The sequence below is a fragment of the Desmodus rotundus genome, chromosome 11 (genome assembly GCF_022682495.2).
Source record: "Desmodus rotundus isolate HL8 chromosome 11, HLdesRot8A.1, whole genome shotgun sequence".
Lineage (NCBI taxonomy): Eukaryota > Metazoa > Chordata > Mammalia > Chiroptera > Phyllostomidae > Desmodus > Desmodus rotundus.
This window is the reverse complement of record NC_071397.1, coordinates 29003799-29020817: the sequence shown is the minus strand read 5'-3', so window position 1 is coordinate 29020817 and position 17019 is coordinate 29003799. Positions and strand designations below refer to the sequence as shown.

The following is a 17019-nucleotide window of genomic DNA, read 5'->3' as shown; positions in this document are numbered from 1 at the left end:
TGTCTCACAGTGAAAGGGTTGGCTCTAAATAGTATGGACGCCTAGCAGAAGGAAGAGCTAACATTTGGATATAGGTGGATTGTAGGTTTTAGGTTTGGTAGTGAGTGAGCTTTTTTCTCTTCGAATTATTTTAGATATCTCTAAGTCAGTGTTTTTCAACCGTTGACACTTTGTGCTGGTTAACTCTTTGTTGTGGGGGACTGTCCTGTGCGTTCTAAGTGTTTAGCAGATTCTTGCTTCTATCCACTACAAGCCGGTAGCATACTGACCCCCACAACCCCATGTCTCCAGGCCTTGCCAAATGTTCCTGGGGGTACAGACAACATCACTCCTGAGTGTGAATATGTCTGAAGTGAGGTTATCAGGTAAAATTGAGGAGAGTCAAATGTACACTAGTTTTGAGTTGAGCTAAGTGTTTCAGAACATCACCTGAAGAATGGGAAAGGGAGTTTTATATATGTGACCCATTACATCTTTTTTTCTGTGGAATTTATACCCTTTTTCTTTATTTTGGAATGTCCTTTAATATTCTCTATTTAGCATTAGTTCTTGATTGTCTACATTCCTTTGGGTCTTAAATGACTCTGAAGTTCCTTTTGGTCTCTACTCTGGGAGGCAGTAGTTTATAAAAGTATCAAGGGTATAGTGGTTCTCAAAATGTAGGAGGGAGGTTTCATAAACTAAGCGCTTTTGACAGTAAGTACATCAGATACCTTGGAGGCAAGACAGTGTATAAAAGTCAAATACACTAAAAGTTCTTGAGTGATGTTGTATACTTTACACATATTTTTAGCTTTAAAATAGTAACAGTAATACTCTCTTATTGGCACAAGATTTGTATAAACAAAAGAGCATTGCAGGGTAAAAGATACTAAATTTCAATGAATTTTTGGCTTTAAATTACACTCAATCTCTCTACATTTAATTTTTTTTCTGAGGTTAGGGTCTTGCTCAATTTCAAAGTTTAACTTTTAACAGATTCTCTGTGGGTACATTAATACCTCATGGGGTTGTCTTGGAAATTGGTAGGGAGTTTGCATAGGGATACATGTAATTATCCTGTTTCAAAAAATCTTCAGGTTTCAGAAATCTTTTAAAATCTCTTTTGATATATAAACAGTCTCTAAGGAAACACAGCTGTTAACTTTGTTTATGTTCATATTCATTTAGATACTTGAATCATGGATGAAAAAGTTTCAAATCATTGGATAGAATTCTCTCTAGTACTTTTCCATTCCTACGTGATGAGCACTACTTACATTTTCCATTTTTCTGTATATGGGTGTTTCTTTCATACATCTTTTAGACAAATACTGTATGTGTTAAAACTATTGGTTGCAACTTTTTCTGTTTTCCTCCACTCACACTAACTTCATGGTTGTCCATCTATGCCAGTTTCTACAGATTTCATTGTTTTCAGTGTTTATATGTTAGCTCATGTTGTGAATGGACAGTAATACATTTCACTGTTTCCCCCAGGCAGTTGTCTTACAGTCTCAATTGCTATTGGAAAGGTACTATTTTTTGTTGTGCATTGTGTGTCAAGGTTCTGCATTTCTGGTGCTAAATTTGGATTTTCTACATTTTTGGTTTTTTAGGTGTTTATCAGTAAGAAATTCACAGATGTTCTTTGTTGAAGTATTCATAGGTTAAATAACAAAAAAGAAAAAGAAAGAAAGAAAGAAAGAAAGAAAGAAAGAAAGAAAGAAAGAAAGAAAGAAGCCTAAATTATTTTAGGAGAATTAAATGTGGATACCCTTCCTTAAGAGTCCTTGTAGGAGGATGTTGATACTGACTTCACCTCTTAAAGTATAAAGAAAAAAATGGACCTGCATATACTAATTTGAGCCTTGCTACCTAATAGCAGTGACCAGTCACTTAGACTCTCCAGGTTCAATTATTCGTACGCATAAAATTTAGGATATTCAACAAAAAAGACATGCATACCTCAATCCAGATTCACTCATGTACATATTTTTTATTTGAAAAGATTAATTTGAATGAATTTTCTAAGTTAAATTACTAAATTTAAGTTACTAATTTAAAAAACACTTGTATGGAATGAATTTAAAGAAGCTTAGATTGACTATTCTTTTAGGTATTTAAAAAATATATATTATGCTCAAATATCTTCTTTCTAAAATACAAATCACATTTGTCACTCTGCATAAAAATTCATCACAATTTTTCCATACCTTTAGGACAAAGCCCAAAGTACTTAGCATGATTCACTTGTCCTTTAAACCTTTGTCCTTCCCCTCCTCGTTCACTCTTCCTGCTTTCTCTTAACCTTTTCAAAAGCTCTGGTGAATCTGTGTTTAGCTTTTTGCAGTTTTTTCAAACTCTCCATGTATGTTCTCCTCTTCCTTCCCTCCTTCCTAGTATTTTTTTTCTTTGTCCCTGAGAATGACCTCTCTTCCTTCAGGTCTCAGTTTGGGGTTATTTTGGGATGCCATCCCTGATCTTCAGTCTGAGGTGCTTCCTGTTTATATTTGTTTCCCTAGAACTATGTTACTTTATCTCAGCATTTACTTGCTTGTTACTTCTTGAAGGCACAGACCATACATGTTTGAGTTGATACATTTATAAGTGATATTCAGTGATACTAAAACTTAATTATAATTGTTAAAAAAATGTATGCTTTGTTAATATTTCTATTCCCTTTTTGTCCTAGGACTGGGCTAATGCTAATGTCAGCAGGCAGATTGAGGACACTGTATTATATGGTTACTATAGTAAGTATCTTTCAGTTTCATTTCCTGTCTGGGCTGCTAACCAAAATGTAGAATAAAGCTACATATAAACTTTTAATTTTGATAATGTAGCATACATTCTCATAATCCTGAAACTTCCTTTACCTACTTTGCCTTATCAGGGTCACTTGTAGCACTTCACTGTGGAGGTTCAGTCAAGTTACTTTAAATCTCAGATCTCTTCCTTTGTTACCATTGCCAATTTCCCACTTGTACTCTCGATTTACAGAGTCCCAGTTTCCTAGCAATTTTTAAAAATATTGGCACTAGTAGAGTATTCTCTCTGAAGAATTCGTAGCATCAACTGTACTGTTCAGTAGGTAGCCAGTTTAATCCAGGGGATTATTGTGGAATGGTCCTTCTCTCCCTCAATTCCTCCCTCTTTGTTCCCTAATGTTGCATTATAAAAACTTTATAATAACCACCCCAATATTTCCAAAACTTTTTCTTTGAGTAAACATAAGACTTGAACTTTAAAAAAATGTTTAAGTGATGAGTTAGGAAAAGGGATGCTTGTTTTATTTTTTAAGCACTAAATCAAGATTTTGAATAAGATTTTAGTAGAACACTAAATTAGAAACTTAAAATACAGCTGCAGAAGTTTCTACTGATGGGATAATTTTTTAAAGGTTTTACTGGATTTTAATTTAGCTGCTTTGCCTGTAACTTTTGCCTTTTCTCTTGATGTAAAATCTATAGATCCCATGAAATTCTTTCCTTTTGATACAGATTTTAGAAATGTTTTTATGGTATTTTACTATAGAATTTGTATTTCTGGTGAATACAATAAATACATACTATAAAACTTAAATTTGAGTTATTATGTTAAAACTTATAAAATGGTGTTATTTTAAATGAAACGTTAGGTTTTCAGTACAAATCTTTTGGAAGGATATAAGTTGCATCTTCAGAAACAAATTTCGGGGATGGGGCCTGTATCCCATGTGACATTATACTTATGCGGTAGAACACGTGACAAGATAAGCCAACTTTTATCTTGGTGCACTCTAGGTTCATAAAGCATATTTTATTGAACCCAGAGGCTACTGGATTAATCTACTATAACCAAGGTTACAAAGACTTGTAAACTGCAGCCTTTAATTCATGCAGCCTTTTCTGTTGGTTTCATGGAGAGAATTAAGCCTAAAGGAAATGATTTTAGGCAGTGTTTTCCTCAATCCTCCTAAGGATATTGTGTCCCTAGTATCATTTTAAATGCATGGGAGCTAAGTTAATCAGTGTAAACAGTAGATGACTTAGGGATATGGGTTTGATTCTCTGCAGAATGAGAGTTGTAGTGGGAAATCTAAGTACCTTGGGATAGGATAGTTGAGATGCTGATCCAGGGAAGAAATTTGCATGAAAGCCAAATTATGAATAGAAGATTTCTTGATGACCCTGGAATCAAAGGAAGCAGGTTTAATTCAATGATATTTCGAGATGTCAAAGATCACCTTATAATTTTTTAATTTTTATTACATATATTTTCCATTACCATTTAGTCCCCTATAACTTCCTCCCCCCAAAAGATCACCTTATTAGTGAGTGGCATAGTCTAAAGTGGATATTATTTCCTAAGCTGGAGCTGCTTGTCATTTAATGAATTGTGTTCTAATAAATAGGTCTGGGGATGTTACCTATGGGAATGCTTAGCAGCGCTGAGCCCCAGGGCAGTTTCAAAAATTATCTAGGGACCTTTTAAATAGTACTAATGCTACATCCAGAGAGATCCTGATTTACTCTTGCATTTTGTTAATATCCCTGCTGTTTTTTTTTTTTTTTAAAGTGTTTCTGTATTTGAAAGATGTAAAGCTCAAGGTGGTGGATTCAAGTTTTCAAACATTCTAAATTTCTCTTGAAAGCTCAGGTTTTATCATTTGCAAAAACTACTCTCACTAATTTCTTTGAAGTGACAGGCTCACTTTATTCATTTGTTGGAAAGTTTGCCTAACAAGTCTGCCTTCAAGTCTGGATAACTTGTCTGTCAGTTCTTTTTTCAAATAAAGAGGGTATCCTTTGGGAAGAAGTGACTAGTGTAACTCACACTGAAACAGCACAAGTGCTTCTCACAAGTATACTTTATGTGTACTTCCCTTCACACAGAATATTAAAAAGTCGTGTATTCAGGGGTGGACATCTAACAGAGTTACTACTGCTTCAAAGAGACTTCTGAATAAAAGTGCTTCCCGCTGGTGAGTGCTTGGTGGTGAAGAATACAACAGCTGCTAGGAAAAGGCAAACATATTACTATTATGAAAATAATTTTCATGTTGTGATACCCTGAAATGATCTCTGTTAATTCTAAGGTGTGGAAACTATATTTTTGAGAAACTTCTGTTACATTAATGGAACTTGTGTGATTTTTTTCCTGGAAAATTTGCAAAAGTCAGGCAAACAGCTGCTTCTACCAACTGAATACTCCCCAGCTGTTGATTGGTTAGCAGTCCTCAGTTTACTGAAGCTGCCTCCAAAGGAGGTAGTTTCCTAAGTTTGTGTTGGAAGAGAGGGTAAAGTCTTTTGTTTCTGTCTCTTTGCCTTATACTCATGGGGACCCTATTCTCAGAAGGAGACTCCCTTATTTGAGGATGCTTCGCCTACCACAGAAACATTAAGGACTCCTTTTTTCATTTTGAATATTTGTATTTACTTTTTATCTATGTCTTCAAACTTCTCTGATATTTTCTTTTAAAGAACTACTTTTCTCTGACTTTTTTGTTCTCACCCAGGGACATGCTTGGGGGTGGTGGGGCAGAAAAAAAGAAATGTCATTGTGAGAGAGAAACATTCATTGGTTGCCTCTTGTATGCGTCCCAACCTAGGATTGAACCCTGAACCTTTTGGTGTGTGAGGCAACGCTCCCACCAGTGCTCCAGCCACCTGGCCAGGGCATCTCGGTTCTGTTTTGATAAGTATAGGAACTTATAAGTACTTAGCCTCTTAATGTATAAGTACTTGAGCCTCTTAATGTATAATCTTTTTTCTTCTATGTATTTAACCTTTTATCTGAGTTCTATTTTTGTTTCAAAATTATTTTAACCTTTAGATTCTTACCTTTTACTTATTGTAATTTATTACAAATGTTTACCTTATTCTAATGTTTTCTTAAACCTTCAAATTTTTAGTTTTAATTCTTTCACTACTTTCTTTTCATTGCTGTTAAGTGAATATTTTTTTACCTAGTATTTTTTCCTAACTTCTGTTTTGATTTTGCTTGAATGCAGGGGTTATAGAAATAGGGAGGGCCCGAACCACCATTCCCTTGAAGTGGGAACTATTCAAGGCTATTGTGTTTAGCTCTTTTGTAGTTGTCCTCTCACTGCCTCTCAGACATGTTTTCTACTCTGACACCAGTTCTAGGACTACTATCTTCTTGTGTAGATATAAGTTGAATTATATAATATGTATTGTTTTCTGTTTGGCTTAATTAGCACACAGCATTATATCTGACAATCATTGGTATTGTTGCAGGTAAAAGTACTATGTTGACTCTCATTGCTGTATAATAGTCCATTGTACTAACAGCATAGTTTGTTTATCCACTCAAATACTGATGATCAGTTAGGTTATTTACTTTTTGGCCATTTCAAATACTGCTGCTATGAGGATCTTGTATAGTAAAAAACTCTGTTGCATTGTTTTCCATTGTATGGGCACACTTATTCAAACAGTCCCAGATTATTATGTGTCAAAGTGTATGAATATTTATTTTTATTCCAGAGCTTTTCAGCACCTAAGTTTCTCCTCACTCCCTATTGGCTAATTGCTCAAAAACTGTACCTGAAGTCTTTATTGAATTTAAGGTTTACAGCCTCTTTAATTTGAGAGGAGTACTATGGGACCTTGAAGTCATTTAACTTCTCTGTGACTTCTTCACCTGTGAAATGGCAGTAGAGTAGTACCTCCTTCATAGTGTATCGAGAGTGTGAGATATGTGGATAGTGCTAAATAGGTGCTATATGCTGTGTCTTAATTCAAATCAGCTAAGAGAGCAAGAGGAATAAATCTTTTCAGTGCAATGATATGGGAAAATTAAAATATTGAAGGAATTAATCTGGCATCTCCTTAAATTTACATCTTTTTGAGGCTTTATTGTCTTGTAAACATCTTTAATATATTTCATTGTTTTGTTAGACAGGATAGAGAGATTGGTACCATTTCAGGACTTGTTTTCTGATTCAGGTCTGTAAAGTTCTTTTTGATGAGGTAACAGTTGTGTCCCTATCCTGCTTTCTCTATCCCCCTCCCCCCCTTTTTTATAAATCATCTTTTATTTTTCAGTTACAGTTGATATATATTATTATATTAGTTTCAGGTATATACCTAAACACTATATGACTTACTGAGTGATCATCTTAGTAACTTTTGCACCCATCCTCCCTTTTTACAAGAATGTTCTTAACCACAGGGGGAGTTTTCTAAGTGGTTTCTGCTTAGATTTGCTCAAGAGATTCTCTAGGTAATGACTCCTTGAGATTTAGTGACCTAAGAATCTTTTTCCAGGGGGAACTATTAAGAAAACAAGTGCTCTCTTGAACTTGGAACTAAGTATGATTTGTACATTCTATCTCTAAACAAACTACTAATTTGTCAGATGAATATCATAAACCTTCCTTAACACTCCAGGAGAGAGAGGCAGATGCCCTTGATTTTCTTTATTACATTCCTGGTTGTGCTTTTTGAGTGTCTTTGCTGATTCTTCTCTTCTTCCTGACCTTGTTAATGTTTATATGCCCTAGGATCCAACCCTTGGAGCTATCTGAGATAGAGATATCTCAGTTAATCCCTTGGTGATATTATATTTTTGCTTGATTCTAAATACTATCTATGTGCCAAACTCCCAGATTCAAATCTTTGTGTAGACTTCTCTTGAATATCATATTCCTGTGTCCAGTTGTCAATTTCACAGCTTCTACCAAGAATAAAAGACATTTCAAATTCAACATTTCTAAAACAACTGACCCTCAATCTGTTACACTGTGTACATTTTACTTGTTTCAGTGAATAGCAACTAGAAGGACGAAGTTGCTCAGGCCAAAAACCTTGGGAGTCATCAGGAGTCTATTAATTCACATTTTGTATCAAGTATGGCAGGACATTTTCTTGTGTTTGATTTTCAAAATTTATCCTGAATCTGACCACTTCTCCCTATTGTCTTAGTATCTCTCAGTTCTGGAGGCTGGGGAGTCTAAGATCAATGGGCTGACAAATCTGCTATCTCTTGATGACCTGTTTCCTGGTGTGCAGATGGCTGCCTTCTTGTTCTGTCCTTACATGGCAAAGAACAGAAAGAGAGAAAGCAGGTTCTCTCATGTCTCTTCTTATGAGTACTACTTCCATGTTGTTAGGATTGAATGATCTGGGGGTGTGATTTTATACTTGGTCAAGAAAGAAGGTTGGTAGATCCTCTCCCCCAAAGCATGACAAAATTGATAAAAGAACAACTTAGTGTTTTGAAATCAACCAGCGGTATATAAGAAGTGTCTATACTTGAAAACTGGTGAGGACAGTGGCAGTCTGTAGTATGTTAGACCAGGTCTGTTACCTCGCCCCTTACCACACCTGCGTCACCCCCCTCCCCCACTTGGTTATGTTTTGAACTGATGAAAAATTAGAATGCAATACCTCAAAATTTATGAGATGCAGCTAAAGCAGTGCTTAGAGGATAATTTGCAGCTTTAAATTTGTGTATTAGAAAAGAAGCCTCAAGTTTGTAAACTTATACATTAGGAAACTAGAAAAAGAGAAGAAACTAAACTCTAAGCAAGCAGAAGGAAGAAAATAGTGGTTAGAGCAGGTACCAATGAAATAAACAAAAACAACAGCAAAAAGTCAATTAAATGAAAAATAGGGTCTTTGAAAAATAATAAAATTGGCAAATACTTTAGCTTGACAGAAAGGGAGAAGATTGAGGGGGAAAGAGAGGGGACAAGGGCAAAGAGGAGGGAAAAGAAGGGAGAGAGAGAAGGGAAGGAGGTAGAAGGGAAGAGGGAGAGAGAAAAGGGAAGGAGGAGAGAGGAGCGGGGAAAGAGGGGCAGGGGGAAGGGAAAGGGAGAAGGGGAGCCGGGAGGGAGAGAGGGAAGATGCCAATTATCAAAATAAGGAATGAAAGAAGGGACATTACCACCAACCTTATAGATATTAAAAGCATTATAAAGGAATTTTATGAACTTTATACCAACAAATCAGTTTAATGAAGTAGATAAATTCCTAGAAAGACACAAATTACCAAAACTGACTCATAAAGAAATAGCCCTGTAGCAAGTAAAAAAAATTTAGTTATTTAAAATCTTCTCACTCCATACCCAGATTTCTTCACTGCTGAAATCTATTACATATTTAAAAAACTTATACTAATATTTTATAAACCCTTTACATATGTAAATTCTTTACAAATAGATGAGGGAACATTTCCCAACTCATTCTGGAGGCCATTATTACCCTTGACACCAATATCAGACAAAGATATCACAAGAAAATGAGGGCAAATAACCTTCATGAACGTAGATACAAAACCCTTAACAAAATTTTAGGAAACTAAATTTAACATCACATATTATATACCATGACAAAATGGGATTTGCCCTCAGAATACAAGGTTGGTTTATTATCTAAAAATTAATTCATGTAACATACTATATTCATAGAATAAAAGACAAAAACCACATGATTATCAATAGATATGAAAAATGATCTATTTTTACAAAATTCAATATCCATTACTAACAGAACCCTCAATTATCTAGTCACAGAAGGGAACTTCCTTTATCTGAGAGAGATCATCTATGAAAAACCTACTGCTAACATGTTTGGTGGTGAAAGACAGAATGCTTCTTCTCTAAGATTAGGAACAAGGCAAGAATGTCTTTTCACTAATGTGTTCAACATCATAATGGGGTCTCCACAGTGCAGTAAGTCCAAAACTAAAGGCATTCAGGGAATGGAAGATGGAGGCATATGTAGATACACTTGGCCTCCTCGCACAACCAAAAGAAGGACGGCAACAAATTTAAAAACAAAAAATGACCAAAACTGCCAGAAAATCAAACTGTATGGAAGTCTGGCAACCAAGAAGTTAAAAGAAGAAACATTCATTCAGACAGGTAGGAGAGGTGGAGAAGGGTAGCTGGGCCAGAGAGGACATGAGGCAAGGCGGTGGCTGGAGGACTGGGCATATGAGGCAGCAGTTGGTGGTTGGAGTGGTCCCACATTTGTGCACGGATAACTGATAAGAACAACTAGGGAGCGAGACAGACTGTGCAGCCCAGGGTTCCAGCACTACAGGGCAAGGAAATAAACCTCAAAACCTCTGGTGATAAAAACCTGAGGGGGGTTTGCGGCACTGGGAGAAATTCCCAGCCTCAAAGGCAAGTTCATTGGAGAGACCCACAGGGTCCTAGAATGTACACAAACCCACCCACCTGGGAATCAGCACCAGAAGGGCCCAGTTTGTTTGGGGGTAGTGGGGTAAGTGACTGAAAGCCGGCTGAGGGCTGAGCAAGCAGCATTGTTCCCTTTCCGACCCCTCCCCCACAGACATTGTCACAGGGTTTGTGGGTTGACCAACCCTGGGGAATACCTATGGCTCTGCTTTTTACAATGTAACAAGTGAGCCGAGACAAAAAAAATATGGCCCTAATGAAAGAACAGATCAAAACACTAAAAATAGAACTAAGCAATGAACAGATAACCAGCCCATCAGATGCAAAGTTCAAAACACTGGTAATCAGGAAGCTCACAGAAATGGTTGAGTATGGTCACAAAATGGAGGAAAAGGTGAAGGCTATGCAAAGTGAAATGAATAGAAATGTACAGGGAACCAACAGTGAAGGGAAGGAAACTGGGACTCAAATCAACAATTTGGAACACAAGGAAGAAAAGAACATTCAACGGGACCAGAATGAAGAAACAAGAATTCAAAAAAATGAGGAGAGGCTCAGGAACCTCTGGGAGAACTTTAAGCATTCTAACATCTGAGTCATAGGGGTGCCAGAAGGAGAAGGGGAAGAGCAAGAAATTGAAAACTTACTTGAACAAATAATGAAGGAGAACTTCCCTTCAAGGAAAGGAAATAGACTTCCAGGAAGTCCAGGAAGCTCAGAGAGTCCCAAAGAAGCTGGACCCAAGAAGGAACACACCAAGGTACATCATAATTACATTACTCAAGATTAAAGATAAGGAGAGAATCTTAAAAGCAGCAAGAGAAAAGGAGACAGTTACCTACAAAGGAGTTCCCATAAAACTGTCAGCTGATTTCTCCAAAGAAACCTTGCAGGCAAGAAGGGGCTGGAAAAAAGTATTCCCAGTCCTGAAAGGCCAAGGACCTACATCCAAGATTACTCTATCCAGCAAAGCTGTCATTTAGAATGGAAAGGCAGAAAAAGTGCTTCCCAGATAAGGTAAAGTTAAAGGAGTTCATCATCATCCAGTGCTGCTTATATGAAATGTTAAAGGGACTTATCTAAGAAAAAGAAACAGATAAAAAATATGTACAGTAAAATGACAATAAACAACTATTAACAACTGAACCTAAAAAAAAAAAAAAACTAAGCAAACAACTAAAACATGAACAGAATCACAGAAATGAAGATTACTTCATAGAAATGGAGAAATGGGTTATCAGCATGGATGGGGATGGGGGAGAGGGTGAAAAGGTACAGGGAATAAGAAGCATAAATGGTAGGTACAAAATAGACAAGGGGAGGTTAAGAATCTTATAGGAAATGAAGAAGCCAAAGAACTTACATGTATGATCCATGGATATGAACTAAGGGGGGCGTAATGTGGGTGGGAAGGGGGGTGCAGGGCAGTGGGGAATAAAGGGGGAAAATGGGACAACTGTAATAGCATAATCAATAAAATATATTTAAAAAATAAAGGCATTCAAACTGGAGGGGCAGTTAAGATTCTTATTTTCTCAGCTGACATGAGATGTGATAGGTAGAAAATCTCAAGGAATTATATAAAGACAAGAACCAGTAAGTAAGTTTTGCAGGGACACAGGATGCAAGATCAGTATGAAAATTAGAAACTGACAATTCAAATATAGTGACTAAAACAATTCCATTCACAGAGCATGAAAAGGTAAAAAAAAAAAAACCTAAGGTTACATTTAACAAAAGAATTGAAAGGCTTGTATACTGAAAACTACAAAGCATTATTGATAAAAAAATGATCTAAATAAGATTTCATGTTAATGGATTAGAAAACATAATATAGTAAAGATGGCAATTATGGCAGTTTTCCACCAAACTGACCCACAGTCTTCTATTTATTTATTTTTAAGAAATTCACTGGTAGATCCTAAAATTTGTGTAGAAATACAAAGGACCTAGAGTAGCCAAAAACATTTTTGAAAAAGAATAACAGTAGAAAATTACACTATTGGCATTTTAAACAATATACAACACAGTAAACAACACACTAATATTGTAAATGGACGTGGGTATAAAGAACCATAGAATTAAGAGACCAAAAATAGATCCTTACATTAATGCTCAGTTGATTTTTCAGCAGCTGTGGCAATTCAATTTAATTCAATTAATTTTAATCAAAAATTGTGAAGAAGTTGGATAACCACATGCTGCAACAACAACAGTGAAAACAATATTGAGTCTTATCTCACATCAAACAAAAAATTTACTCAGAAAGCAGTTATAAACCTAAACTATAAGAGTATAAAACTTGTAGAAGAAATTGAAAGATATACCTTTTTGATGTTGACACAGAAAAAGAGTTATTAGATATGACATCAAAAGCATTGTTGATAATAGAAAACCTGGTAAATTCTACTTTATCAAAATTAAAATTATTGTCCCTTAAAATAAAGACACAAATAAAGACCAGAGACTTCTGGTCAAGATGATGGCATAGGTAAACAGCTCACCTTATTATACAACCACATGAAAATTACAACTAAACTACAAAACAGCCATTATTCAGAACTGCCAGAAATCGAGCTGAAAGGAAGTCCTACAACTATAGAATTAGAGAAGAAACCACAGTGAGAATGGTAGGAGGGGCAGAGGTGTGGAACAGGCTGGTCCCACACCCATGTCTGGCACATAAATATCTGGAGGGAGCCTTGGCTGGGGTGGCTCAGTGGATTGGATGCCTCCAAGACCATCACAAGTAGCAGCCAACTGCAGACTGCTTTGTATCTTACGCTGTGGTCCCAGACAGAACACAGATGGTAGCTGACCTTGGCATCTATCTCCCGAAAGGCCCCAAAGCCTACATAACCAGTGGACAGCTATAGACTGTGTCGGAGCACCACAGGGAACCTTTTCAACAAGTGACACAGTCAAGGGGAAGACTCAGTGGGCACCAGATCCCTGCTGAAGGAAGTACTGCTCTGTAGAGTGGGCCCCTGCACACTGATCTTCTGTGGTGGTCAGTGGTTGGTGGTCATTGGTCACAGCCAGTCCTTCCAGCTGACTGGCCTGGGTACATTCCTCCCATTGACCTGTCAACAGCAATCAAGGCTCAACTACAAGAGGACAGTATACATGACCCACACAGTGGGTGCAATTAGAGTATCCAGCTTGGATACTTTAATTAGAGTATCAACACCTCCTAGCTTGGGTGGTAGAGGAGGCTGTGCCACTGGACCCTACAGGACACCTGCTACATTAGGCCACTCTACCAAGTGAGGGTGTCATAGTAGCTCTACCTAATACATAGAAACAAACACCGGGAGGCTTCCAAAATGAGGAGGCAAAGAAACAGCCCAAGTGAAAAGAATAAAACTCCAGAAAAAGAACTAAACAAAATGGAGACAAGCAATCTACTAGATGCAGAGTTAAAAACACTGGTTATAAGGATACCCAATGGACTTATGGGAAGAACAGGTCAACTCAGAGAGATCTTCAACAGCATAAAAAACAGGACAGGGAAACCATAAAAAAGAACCAGTTGGAAATGAAGGGTACACTAACTGAAATGAACAATTTACAGGGAATCAATAATAGAGTAGTGGATGAAGCTGAGAATCATATCTGATTTGGAATGCAAGGAAGCAAAAAATAATCAGAACAGCAAGAAGAAAAAAAAATCCAAAAAATACGGATTGTGTAAGGAACCTCTGGGACAAACCAACATTCATATTGTGGGGATGCTGGAAGGAGAAGTAAAAGAACAAGAAATTGGAAAACTTTTCCAAAAAAAAAAAAGAAAGAACACTTCCCTAACTTGGTGAAGGAAATAGAGATACATGTCCAGGAAGTACAGAGAGTCCCAAACAAGATGGATGCAAAGGGGCACACTCCAAGACACATCATAATTAAAATGCCAAAGGTAAAATACAAAGAGAAAATCTTAAAAGCAGCAAGAGAAAAACAGTTAGTTACCTATAGGGGGGGTTCCCATAAGACTGTCAGCTGATTTCTCAACAGAAATTTTGCAGGATGAAAGAGATTGGCAAGAAATATTCAAAGTCATGACAAACAAGGACCTAAACCAATATTACCTAGCAAACTTGTCATTTAGAATTGAAGGACAGATAAAGAGCATCCCAGACAGGAAAAACCTAAAAGAGTTCATTACCACCAAACCAGTATTATGTGAAATGTTAAAAGGTCTTCTTTAATAATAAGATCATGAATATTAATAGTAAAGTGGCAGTAGATACATATTAATCAATAATTGAATCTGAAAAACAAGCAGACTAGAAACAGAATCATAGATATGGAGAACATTTTGATGATTGCTGGATGGAGGGGCCTGTGGGAGATAGGTGAAAAAGGTGAAGGTATTAGGAAGTACAAATTGGGGGTTACAAAATAACTATGGGGATATAAGGTACAGCAGAGAGAATATAGTAGCCAAAGAAGATACACACATGACCCATGGACATGAACAATGGTGTGGGGATTGCCTGAGGGAGTGGAGGGGTGGATCTTGGTGGAGGGGAGTGCAGGGGAAAAATTAGGACAACTGTAATAGTATAAACAGTAAAATATAATTTAAATTAGAAAAATGAATATAAGCCACAGGAAATATTTTGTAGTTATTCACAAATACAACATATTGTATGGTCCCATCAATATGTAATGACCTAACTGAAAAATTTATGGAGACAAAAAGTAGATTGATTAGTGGCTGCCTGGATCTGGGAGGTGTGGGGGGGGTGACCATAAAGGTACAGGTTTCTTTTTAGAGTGGCAAAATGTTCTAAAATTAGATTGTGCTGATGGTTGTACAACTCTGAACATACTGAAAACAATTTCATTGTACACTTTAAGTGAGTGATTTGTATATCACATAAATTATACCTCAGTAATGCTTTCAAAGAGAAAAAAAGGGTTTGTGGTTAGAGTATGTGAATAATTCTTCCATATTCATGACCCCTAGAATGATACCTGGAACATACTCAGTAGATATTTGTTGAGTTCAATATATTTTATCAGGGGAGATAATTATGTAAGGTTTTGTTTGTTTTTTAATTTTTTTCAACTGATGTGTTACATGGATAGATCTTAAACAAACTTTGCATTCCTAGGATATACAGATTGGTCATTGGTGGTGTGGGTTATTTATTTATTTTTAAGAGAGGGGAGGGGAGGGAGAAAGGGAGAGAAACATCGGCATGAGAGAGAAACGGCATTGGCTGCCTCTTGTACGCACCCCAAGAGGGGACTGAACCTGAAACCTAGGCATGTGCTATGACTGGGAATCAAACTGGTGTCCTTTTGCTTCATAGGACAAAGCCCAACCAACTGAGCCACACCTCTCAGGGCTTGGGTTTGTATTTAAATATTTTGCTGGATTTGATTTGCTGCTATCTTGCTTTGGATTTTTTAAAATTTGAATTCATAGGTGAGACTGTTCTGTATTTTCCTTTATCTTACTCTTGTCAGATTTGACTGTCAAGACACTTCATACAATGAATTGAGAAGTGCTATTTCTATATTTTAGAGAATACTGTGGACCAGTGACCACTTTATGCTTCTCTTCCTCTCATAATTGATGCATATTACTGATAACTAAGTGAGCCTGGCAGTTTGTAATATTATTCCTAGTAAACTACTCACAAATCTTTTGTTTCTTACCATGCTACTGAAGTCTGCTCGTTTAGAATTCTTCATAGCTTTGTGAGAGTACTTCCAGCAAGGATGAATGAGGAGGTGCTACTTCTACCTGACCGTTTTTGCCTCCTTTTTTCTATTGACTGAATAGGCAATACTAGTTACCTGAACCTGAATGTTGGCTGGAATGATTTATGCTGATTATTAAGGGAAGTAGAGTTGCTGCTGTACTGCACAGTAGAGACAAGGAGAAGTGTATCTTGAAACCAGGGGGTTCTTTGTACCTCATGATTACCCGGTTCATTAACAAAAGTTAACTGAGATCTAATTACACTCACTACTCCCAGGCAGCACCACCACAGGCTCAGGATAGCTCAGGAGTGAATGTTTGGGTTCCCCCCAAATTCTGTTTCAGGAAGTAGACCTGACTGCTATTAATAGATTGGCAATACATGGCTTAAATAGTATAGTGGTTTTTTAGTCTCACTTAAAATAAGTCTAGAGGTAGGCTGTGCGGGGCTAGTATGGCAGCATCATGGCATCATGAGGGTCCTAAGTCTGCCTCTGCTTTTTATCCTTTGTACGTCATTTCCACCTTAAGGTCACTACAGAATCCAGAAGGGTGGTTGGAGTTTATCATGTATCCATTTCAGGCAGGAAGCAAGAGGAGGGGGGAGGACAAAAAGGGAAATGCCAACTGAAAGGAAAATGGGTATTGGGTATGCACTTTAGAAGTCTTGACCCAGATTTCTTCAGCTGAGTAAATGGGATAATTTTAGAAGGCTTTTACAGTTCCCAAAATATCTTTATACTTCGACCCTCTAAAACAAAAAGCCTTTTAAAATTAATTATACTATCACAAATATTGACTGTTATTCTTTTTTTAAAATTATAATTTATTGATTATGCTATTACCGTTGGCCCAGTGTTTCTCCCTTTGCCCCCCTCCACCCAGCACTCCACACTCCCTCCAGCAGTCCCCACTCCATTGTTCATGTCCATAGGTCATGTGTATAGGTTCTTTGGATACTCCATTTCCTATACTGTAATTTACATCCCCATGGCTATTCTGTAACTACCTACTTGTATTTCTTAATTCCCTCATTCCTGCACACTCCCCTCCCATTTAGCAACCATCAGAATGCTCTCTGTATCAGTGATTCTCTTTCTGTTATTATTGTTTGCTTAGTTTTTTAGATTCAGTTGTTCATAGATATGTATTTATTGCCATTTTATTTTTTATA

The 17019-nt window shown here is 36.9% G+C and overlaps 1 protein-coding gene across 1 annotated transcript in view; it reads left to right on the top strand.

The window, feature by feature from the left end:
- LMBRD1 (LMBR1 domain containing 1) overlaps nucleotides 1–17019 on the top strand; it is a 108973-nt gene that overhangs the window by 11922 nt on the left and 80032 nt on the right. Inside the window, exon 3 of the mRNA XM_024576616.4 lies at nucleotides 2675–2735. Within this exon, the coding sequence (XP_024432384.1) occupies nucleotides 2675–2735 (61 nt within the window). The remainder of the gene's footprint in view (nucleotides 1–2674; nucleotides 2736–17019) is intronic.